This window comes from Kryptolebias marmoratus, linkage group LG4 (assembly GCF_001649575.2).
Source record: "Kryptolebias marmoratus isolate JLee-2015 linkage group LG4, ASM164957v2, whole genome shotgun sequence".
Classification (NCBI taxonomy): domain Eukaryota; kingdom Metazoa; phylum Chordata; class Actinopteri; order Cyprinodontiformes; family Rivulidae; genus Kryptolebias; species Kryptolebias marmoratus.
In genome coordinates, this window is record NC_051433.1 from 16500228 (window position 1) to 16510615 (window position 10388).

Sequence of the window (10388 nt, forward strand, 5' to 3'; positions counted from 1 at the left end):
TAAGAATTTTTTAAATTCACATATAAATTAGACATTCTGATGAAACAAAACCTAGTCGAGTTTATCAACCTTTTCTTTCTTTGTGTCACTTATTAAGAGAATAAAACTAAATCTATTTGAGGCGACACAACTGATGAGACTAAACCTGCAAAAATATATACTGATTTATTAAACAAGAGCTTTAAAATTAATTGAACCAATCATGTTAGCTGAGGACTAACTAGCAAGGGGGTTGAGTTGGTCCTAAAAGATTTAACCGTTATATATATTACTTTAAGGCAACATAAATGCTTAAATATAAAGTAAATTAATAAGCTTGTGTGGAAAAACTAATCACATATGTTTTTCTCATTCATTAAATTACTAAAGTGTTGGATTTACATACAAAGAACAAATCATTTTAAAAACCTGAACAATATATTTATGGAAACATTTGTTTTTAGTCATTAAAACATGATTTTTTTAGCGTTCAAAGAAGTTCACTTTGAATACTGAGGGGACGGATGGAGATCCTGCAGCTCAGTTTCATGTCTCATCCAGCAGGGGACACACTGTGTCCTGTGTTTATCTAGTTGGCATCAGATGACCTTAGCAAATGTGCCTATTTGTGCAGAAAGAAAGAAAGAAATATCTAAAAACAGATAAAGAAGACAAAGATAACGTCTGATCTGTCGGTTATATTTCAACACATCCAAGCTTAGTTTGTCATGGGAGATAACGAGAACAGTGTTCATAAAGGCAAAATATAGGCAATGACTTTTAAATCACTTTTATTTTAAAACAGAATTTGAGATGTTATATCAGGATTCTGCATGAGTATACGTACATACAAGTACTGCAAGATGGACAACTCAGTCCGAGATAGTAAGAGCTAAGCAAAAGCGTTGTTTACATCAATCACTTTGACTTAAACCGTCCAAACAAGCAGGAAAGGTCGTTCAGCTTCAGTCACAATGCAGATTTTTATCAGCTTGGAGAAATTATGCTTCGGTCTGTGGAAACGTGTCGACGTTAAACAGGGTGAAACCTTTGGAGGTCTGAGCGTCTCTCTCTTCTCCGTAACTATCTGCTCCTGCATTGCATCAAGCCCTCTTTAGCTTCAGTCCAGTGGTCAGCTCAGGCTCAGTCGTTCCTCTCGTGTTCAGCAGGAGAAGATTGTCCAGTTTTTATTTTCCTGGTTAGTGGATAAGCAGTCTTTACAGCACATCTCAACACAGAAACAATATATACTTTATACTGTATATAAAATAAATACAAATCTCTTTCTACACCGTCATCTGCGATTTCTCTCTCGTCGGAGTTTTAAGTGTATATTTGTCGTGTTTCATGTATGGGATGTGTGTGCCACTTTACCTCGTCTGCAGTGATCTCAGCAGACCTTAAGTAGCATCTCGCTCTGATTTGGTTCCTTGTCCTTTTCTGTGATGATAACAGTCTTGGGAACCTTGATGTCAACACAGAGAGTACTGTGGGTCTTTCCTGCCTCCTGGCCAGGCTCTGTGTCCCAAACCTGCCCTGCTAGCAGCAGTATGAGCGCCAGGAGCAGTAGTGTGACTGCTGTGGAGGTCAGCTGAGGGTTGAGCTGCAGTCTAGGCTGAGGCTGTGGGACGTCCTTTGTCCTGAAGGAGACGCACTGGGGCTTTTTGCTCTCTCTTGATCTTTGACCCGAGTGCTTGGAGCTCTCGCTAATCCCTGAATGGAGACACACTCTGTAAAATGTCTCTGCCTGCAGGTGAGTCAGGTTGAAGCTTTGCGTGCCGGCGAGGACGCGTGTGGTGTACGTTGGCGTGTTGGCGTTCGAGTATATGGCCTGCCAGGAGAGACGGGTGGAGGGGAGGTTTTGTAGGCTCTGCCAAGACATGATAGCGTAGTGTTCTCCAACCTCTCTCAGCTCCAACCTGACATCTGCTCGGATTGCTTGAAACTTCTTTAGCCTAATTGCCATCCCCCTCTTTCGATTTTTTCCTCTGTTGTGGACTCCGACGGTAACACTGCGTGTATCTGCTCCCAATGCGTTCTCAGCCACACAGGTGTACAATCCGGCCTCTCGGGGCGTGATCTTCCTGATCTCCAGAGTTCCCTCAGGCAGTAGCTGGTAGTGTTTGAAGAGCTGGCAGGGAGTTTCGTCCTGAGCCTGCACACTGGAGGCAGATAAGTGGTTGAATCCATCAGAAGTTGTGTTTTTGCAGAGGACAGAATATGATAGACGTTTGGATTCCTGGCTTGGTGAGGGTCCAAGTCTCAGGCCAGCGGGGGTCACCCAGTACAGTTGAGGCTGTGGCTCTGCAAGTGCTCGGCAGTGCAACACCAGTTTCCCCCCTTCTTGAACACCTACATAGGAAGGAAGAGAACTGGCAGGAATGGTGGGCAGGCAGGAGGCGGACATCTCTCCAGAAGACACATCTCGCACTCTGCGCCCTCTCAGCTCTGGAGGTTCGGAGCACAGGGTCGCCTGGGGTTGGATGAACCGCACCACCCTGGCTGCTGGCGTGTGCGTCTGTGTGTTCTTCCTAAGGTGAAAATGAGAGGTGTCCCTGGAGGCCCAGTGAAACAGGCAGTCACATCGCAGAGGGTTGGAGTGTAGGCTGACCTCCTGAAGGCTCGGCAGGGAGAGGATGACGTGCTGGTGCAGAGCGCTCAGAGAATTAGAGCTCAGCATTAGACTCTCCAGCCTGCTCAGCTTGGCAAAAGCCTGAGGGTGAATGTAGGACAAGCGGGGGTTGTTGGTGATTTCAAGCTTGGTGAGCTCCGGGAGGTTCTCCAGGGCAGCTTTCTCAATTGACACCAGCTCCTCCATGTTGTTGAGGCCGAGCTCCTTCAGGTGGAGCATGTCTTTGAAGTCTCCCGTCTCGATCAGTTTGATGCGGTTCTTATTGAGGTCGAGAAACTTCAGTCCTGGCACACTCTTCAGGGCTTGTCTTGGGACTTTGGTCAGGAGGTTGTCGTAGAAGGAAAGGCTTTCGAGGCTGTCGAGCCCTTTAAGTGCTTCTTCGGCCAAGCCTTTCAGACCCATACTACCAAGGACAAGGCTCCGGAGGGATTTTAGGCTCGCAAAGCCCCTTTCAGGCAGCGCTTCCACAGGGTTGCCCCCGAGCATGAGGACCTCCAAGCAAGGCAAGGCCCTGAACCACACTGGGTCAACAGTAGTGAGTCTGTTGTTGTTGATGTGAAGACGGAGAAGAGAGTCAAGACCAGAGAAGGCTCCAGGTGCTATTGAATGTAAGTTGTTATGGCTGAGGAAGAGTTCCTGTAAAGCTGGCAGTGAAGAGAATGACGCTTCTGGAAGGTGACTGAGATGGTTTTCTTCCAGGTGTAAGGACAGCAGAGCAGGCAGGGGCATGCTCTGAGTTATCATCCTGACGCGACTGAAGCGGTTCTGGGAAAGGTCCAAGTCGGTGAGGTTGGGCAGTCCGTGCAGCACGGCAGCGTCCATCACCGACAGCAGGTTACTCTGCAGGCGCAGGGTGTGCGTGTTCAGGGGTATAGGCAAGGGGAGCTTGGTTAGCAGCAGGTTGTTGCAGTCCACAGTGGGAGCCTCATGGTAGACTGAATCGGGGGAGAACCACGGCTTGATCTGACACACACACCTGATCGGGCAGGAAACGTGCCATGGCAGGGCAGGAGGCAGTGAGCCCACAACAATGGGCACACACACGCCAGTGAACACACACAAGAGACAATGCGACTGTAGAAGCACTAAAGCCGGCCTCATAATCCTCGCAGATCTCAGGAGCTGATTCAGACAAGGTGGGGAAGTCTTCGTTATGGAGAGGAGAGATGAATCATTTGGACGAGAGACGTGTGAGCTAATTGCAACTGTAGAACAGATGGTTTACTGTCAACGCTCATAACATCGTGGCTTCAGAGAAACATGAAAAAACTGAAACGTATATCTTGCTTTTGCAACCCTTTCTACGCAACGTCTTGTTGTTTTGCGCGTGACTTTGATTGCGGTGGCAGAACAGGAACTGCTTGACGGTGGTCTTCGCTGTCACTGCATCGGTCTCAAGTGCTGACCACAGGTGGGCGACTCATTACTGGATCACTGCTGTCAGAAACACATGTGAAGACAAACAAGGGTTTAAACACAGGCTCGAGAAAACGAGAAGAATTGGCTAATCACACATTAAATAAGCTCTGTTAGAACTAAACGCTCCACTTGCATAAAAACACTCGTTTGCATTTTACATCTCATCCGTCCCCAAACAATTTATACCCAATTTAGACGTTTTAATTGTCAGAATAACGAGCTATTTTCAACAATCTATCATGCAGACTCAAAGAAGCAGAAATTCTCTGCCGCTTCAAACAATAACGAAGAGCCGACGAGGAGAAAATGGACAGGAATGGAAAGAGAAGACATGCGAAGAGGAGTGTTTGTCCTCTGAATAGAAATTAGACTCCATTTAGACAGAGGCAGAATAAAAGCACATAAATGACGACAATCAGGGTAAAACCCAAGAGAAGATGGTTTCACACAATGCCGGTGGAAGGAAAGACAAAAAAGAAAAATTGTGTTGTGATCTTTAGTGTTAATTTCAGCCAGGAGTGCAGGAGTGATGAAATCATGTGGCAAGCATGTAAATATTTCATGTGAGCACTTGAGGATCTGTGTTAGTCAGAGCATCGCCTCCCACAAACCATACTCATTATGTAACATTTTTAAAAAGACCCCAAGGATCTTTTATGATATCAGTCGACTGTATTTCAGCCTTTAATGGGGGACGGCGGCCCGCTGGAACAAATATCAACACACAAACACATGGAGTTGCATCAGTTTTGGGTAGACTCTTAAATCCAGAGCATTAGCATTCACGGTGCAAAATGATCACAATCAGAGCATCCCAGTAATTGACTGACTGATGTTCTCTGCAGTGGGGGGAAAAAAGTGCTTTCCTCAATCTGTTTTCAGTAACTAATTTTAATTTCATTATCAAACCAGCAAAGAATGTCCGAAGCATTGCTCGTTAGAGCTTAACCATCCTAGTTTAACATGAGGTGAAACATTTTGGTCGTTCTTTGGAAGAAATAATTTCTCACTCAGTTCACAGATGACAAAATACATGAACTGTATGAACTGTCATATTTTTCAAAATCAAAGCAGGAGTTGGCAAGTAAAGCTTATCGCCTGCTGGTTAAATTATGTTTGGACTCAGTTTGATCCCTAATTGATGAAGAAGAGTCGGACCAGATGAGGCACGGACAGACAGGCGGACATTTTGAACAAGTCCCATCTCTGCTCCTATAGAAATTCCAGTTTTTTTTAGAAAATTTGGAGAGATTAAAGTCTTCCTGTCTTTCTGTTTTAAACGAAAAACATTTAGGATCTAATTTAATGTAATTATTTTTTTTCTGTCGTCTCAGTAACGTCGGTGGAAGTTTAAAAAGGGGGAAAAAAAAACCCTAACTTAAATGCATATTCATAGACTCGGAACTACTGTACTTTCACATGCTGAGAAGCGATGTGACGTCGTTGCTATGGAAACCACTCTTCCAGCCACTGTCTGCATTCATGTTATTTGTTGGGATTTCTTTGGTTCGGTTACTTCAAAAGAACCGGGGTGAGACTGAACCGACTGGACCGAGGAAACGTGCAGTAATCTTAGAGACTGATGCTTTTATTGGCGTCTGTTTGGACTTTGGGAGGCTGAACAGCTGCACCGGTTGAGCGAGCACCTGATGTACGGAGGCTTTAGAGCCTTGCTTCAGCTTCTTGTCCCGGCCTTCCCTTTCCCCTCCCCTGCCCCTCTCTGCTCCGCTCCTGTCTGACTGCTTTCAAGTAAAGGTCACCATCAGCCGAAAAAGTTTAGCTTTTTATCCGCCATCAAAACAGGGAACCATCTGATAACAGGATACATGCAACCTGCAGTGAAAGAAACAGAAGTGGTCAGATTTGGTCCCTCAAACACACAGCTACACAACCTCGAACAAATGTGTTTTATAATATTTTTTGTATTAATTTGAACGGTCCTGAACATCAGCACATTTCTGAAACAGCAAGATTTAGTCAATCTACTCAATGCATACTCGATCTGTTCAATGTCTCTTTTTAGGTTTTAAAGAATATTTAAAAAGTTGTTTTGAAATCTTTTTTTTTCTTTTAATCCTGCCAGCTGGTGTGAAGAACCTCTGCAGGTTTGTGTCAGTACCCGACAGCAGGAGATGGAGAACCTTGCATGCTTTGAGGTCAAGTTTTTGGTCTGAGCGTGAGAAGAACGAGAGGAGAGGTGTTTGCTGAGTGACAGTTAAGGTGAAGGATAATTTATAAAAGTCATGACGAAACAGATTCAAACAGAACGCCGTTTAAGCAGGTAAACGCTGGGACCTGGCGGTGAGTGTCACATGAAAGTCAGTGTAACGTGCGAGCTCTAAAACACAGGAACGGTCCCACCTCCTGGGACTCGTCGCACTCCTCCATCATCCATTCACTTTAATCTCTGCTCCCTCGTCTTTTCATGTGCAACTCGCTCAATAATGGATCCATCATTTTATTTTGATGTTCTCCACTTTAATCATTTGTCCCCAGAAGCCCCTCCGGAGTTTATGGCCGGAATCGCATGCTGATGTGTACCAGAGAAATTATGTTTTTTTTTTTTCTCTTGTATTTTGGATTGTTTCATAAAAGTTGTGTTAAATAGAGCTGTATGAATCAGTGGCTGCATTCTTAACACTCCAGTCTTTTCAGTTTGGATGAATAGAGGACATTTTTGCTCTAAGTGGTCATTATAACTCTGCAGAGTCCTCTAACTCAGATTCCTGTAAAAGTCTTAAATGTAAAAAATACTAAAAATCTGCACAAGGAGTCTGACTGTATCTGGGGAAATAAGAAAGCTCAAGTGGTCATGTAACTGTAAATAATAACCAAATGGTTGTTTTAAAGGGTTGTTCATAGAAACTAAATGATTCATCAGTCTGTTAATTGTAAAATCATCTACTTATTTTGTTTTTATATATGCCAGAAAACATTCAAACTGTTGATCATTTTATGAAGATTCGTGAGTCCTGAGACGACTCTCTGTAAAACATCCCAACTTATATTATCATTATTTCATCATTTTCAAAAGTCCAAACAGCCCCTGAAGGTCACTTCTTCCTTGCTTTTCTGAAGTTTTAAATGAGTGTGGTTCTTTATTAACTCACAAATCCAATAATGTCGGGTATTGTTGGTTTTAAACTGGAGCACCAAGAGTCTGTTGGTCCTGCCGCCTGTCCCTGCGACAACAGACATTCAGCCAATTAAAAACCCTGTTCAGACCTAACATCCATCCATCCATCCATCCATCCATCCATCCATCCATCCATCCATCCATCCATCCATCCATCCATCCATCCATCCATCCATTTTCTGTACTCTGTTTGATCCTGTTCAGGGTTGCTGCACATCTCACAGCTGGACAAAGCTAAAACCAGGTGTTTGAACGCTCCTCTAAGCAGATTAAGGACAGCGTCACTGAGACCACATTCAGAAGTGGTTTTTTTTATCTGAATACTTTTGATTTTTTTGAATGCAAACTCATCCTGAGCCATTCTGAACTGAAGAACCACCTGAGTTTTAAAAATCCTCTCTGAAAACTTACTTTTATAAATTTATTTTTCTTACATTGGCTTTAAATTTGAGTTCAATCTGAGTCCCATCAGGTCTTTTAGATTGTGGTGTTTCCTTGTTTTAGCCTATTTTCAGTATATTTTATTGTATTTCTCAGATTTTATGTTTGAGTTTATTGTATTTTTTGCCATTTGTTCCCCCAGTTTGTTTTTAAATAACTTATAAAGCACTTAGGTCAACCTTGTTGTTTTTAAAGAGGCTATAAAAATAAAACTGACATCAACATGACTCCATGCAAAAAGCAGCATGTCTCCTGGTGAAGAGAAAGAAAAACATTTTATAAAGGTTGGTAAAACCAGGCTGAGCTGCCAGATATTTAAAAACAATTAAACAGATGTGGAAATATTCCTTAAATATATATATATATATATATATATATATATATATATATAAGATAAAAGTTTAACTGATAAAAAAACAATTTGATCAGAATTATATCAATCAGCACTTTATTTGTGAGGATGTCTAGAGTGCAAAGTTTGTTCTGATTGTTTTTAGAGCTGATCATCCACTGGGGTCACCTTATTGTAAGATGAACCGTGTCAATCACCTGCAAGAATCTGTTGCTTGTTCACCTATCATTATGCAGCGCTCTCGTACTCTCATACTGAAACTGAGCTCAGTGAAGTCATGAATCCTTTTCTGCTCCTTTATTTCTCTTACATTGAGTCGTTTGGGTTACGTAATGAAGCCGAACCATTTTCTACATAGCTCTACAAGCAACTGAAGTGAATCTGGTAATGTCAAAGTAATTTTAGAATTCGTTCATTTTACAGAAAGCTCAGCTCATGACCTGCTCGTTGCTCATCTGTCCGAACTCTCGGACTCAAACCTGTCCACTTCCAGGTCTGAGGAGGGTCTTAGATGCCTTGACCTCTGCCTGCTGCCTCCACAAGCTCTTCTTGGGAAACACCAAGATGTTTCCGTCCTTTCTGCCTCTCACCAATCCATAAAATGACTCAGACTCAAAGACTTATGCACTTGATGAAAACCCCCGTTTTGATGCTTGCACATGTGATTTTATTCTTTGAAGCAAAAACATCGGCCGACCAGTTGATCTAAATGTTCGCCTTGTGGTTCAGCAGACACTCCTCTGATCCACCTGTAACACTTCACACCACCTCCTCCAACTGCACAAGATTCAGACATTTAAACTTTTTATCTTGAGGCAACAATCCTCTCCAAACTAGAGATTTGTCTACTGTTGTATGGTTAAAAGCCACACATTTGGAGAAGCTAATTCCTACTTTTGCACTGTTTCCTCACACATACAACAGGCTGTATTTCTTTGCAGCATGCACACTGGACATTTGACTTGCCTGTATGCCTTTTTAATAACTGTGGGACTCCTCAAGAATATTTCTGTGAGGCTCACAAAAAACATTTTAAAACAAACGTTCACAAAATAGCAAATTCTCCGCTAAAATCTTTATTCTATATGTTAAACTGGAAGCCTAATCTTTGCACTTTTTGTTGCAGCTCAGTTCTGTGTTAAGTTCAGGAACGGGTTAATTTGATGAAAGGCTGAGCTAATCTCTATGATCTAACAGCAAGCTATGAATTAAAACTGTAGAGACAAAAGCATAGAGATCAAAAGTAAATTGAGATCAATCACTGGTTTCTCTCCTGTGTTTCTTGTCGTCATGCAATGTGGGAGAAAGCAGGAAGCAGACGGACCTAGAATAATGCAGGACGAAAGGCAAGAGGAACTGCACGGGAAGGAGAGAATCATGTATGAAATGTTCCTGTGCAGTGGCTTTGTGTGGGCTGTGCATCGACGACACAGAGAGGCCGTGCAACAGGGCAACACAGAGAGGATTTTCAGAGCAGGGAACAGGGATGCTTTGACAGAGGAAGAGGTGCTGGGTGATGCAGTTAAAAAAAAAAACTGAGACGCATTGCTCTGCATCTGAATCTGTTCCAGCATGCACACACTTCGAGTCAAACATTCATTTCTCTCCAACAGATATGCCGCCCACCACACACACACGCACACACCTCAAAGCGTCTCCATTTCAAACACACACCTGCTACCTTTAAGGGACTGCGTATACATGCACCCGCTGCTGCATGAGTGACTTTTCTGTGAGTGCTGCAATGTCCTGTTAGCTCAGAAACATCCTGCCATCATATTTCTAATATCTTACCGCAGCAGAAGCATCGACTGCATCTCTCTCAGTCGTTTCTTCTTTCTCCATTTGTCCCGTCGCTATTTTTTGTTGTTGTTGTTGTTGCAGATTCTTCACATGCCGGAGTGCTTTTTCTTTCTTTTTTTTTTTTTTTCTTCCAGCCCTCCCCTCTCTTCTCCCTCTCAGTGTCTTCTTTATTTATCTCTTAAGAATCCTGAAATATCACTTCCCCGACTCTGCCTTTCTGTCTCTGGAGCAGAGGAGAAAATTGGCACAGACTGAATCTCTTTCTCCCTCTATCCCTCCAGCGAAAGAGGAGATGAGGTGTGTTCTGCAGCAGCACCTCTCATCTCTCCTCCTCCTCCTCCTCCTCCTCCCGCTCTCTCTATTGCCTCCCTGACTCTCACCCTCTTTTTCTTTTTCAATTTCACAATAGAAATCCTCTTATGTTTATACCAACATGTTATTTTTCTGCGCTGGATGAAAGGTTTTCTTCGGCTCTTGGTAGCACTTTTCTGCCACTGCCTGCATATTAAGGACACAGCCAGAATGCTGGGTCATACATACAGATCCACCGAGTTATGTGCAGGATCACACATTATAGAACCAGAATTTAAGAAAATATATAAATAAAAAAATCCTTCTCCAGAGCT

At 43.1% G+C, this 10388-nt stretch overlaps 1 protein-coding gene across 2 annotated transcripts; it reads right to left on the bottom strand.

The window, feature by feature from the left end:
* Window positions 1–755: 755 nt before the first annotated feature.
* lrrn2 (leucine rich repeat neuronal 2) lies at window positions 756–10078 on the bottom strand. 2 transcript variants are annotated; one of them, XM_017415780.3, is made up of 3 exons: window positions 9754–10078; window positions 1354–4048; window positions 756–1174 (listed from the first exon to the last, which is right to left on the bottom strand). In XM_017415780.3, exon 2 carries the CDS (start codon window positions 3710–3712, stop codon window positions 1370–1372), a length of 2343 nt encoding a protein of 780 aa, XP_017271269.1. In that variant the 5' UTR covers window positions 3713–4048; window positions 9754–10078; the 3' UTR covers window positions 756–1174; window positions 1354–1369. The 2 variants fall into 2 exon arrangements, with proteins under 2 accessions (XP_017271269.1, XP_017271268.1); XM_017415779.3 differs by having other exon boundaries at window positions 756–4045.
* Between the last annotated feature and the right edge of the window lie 310 nt (window positions 10079–10388).

Bases quoted from the DNA above. Each gene is read 5' to 3' on its own strand.
- lrrn2 (XM_017415779.3), bottom strand. From the start codon at position 3,712: ATGAGGCCGGCTTTAGTGCTTCTACAGTCGCATTGTCTCTTGTGTGTG.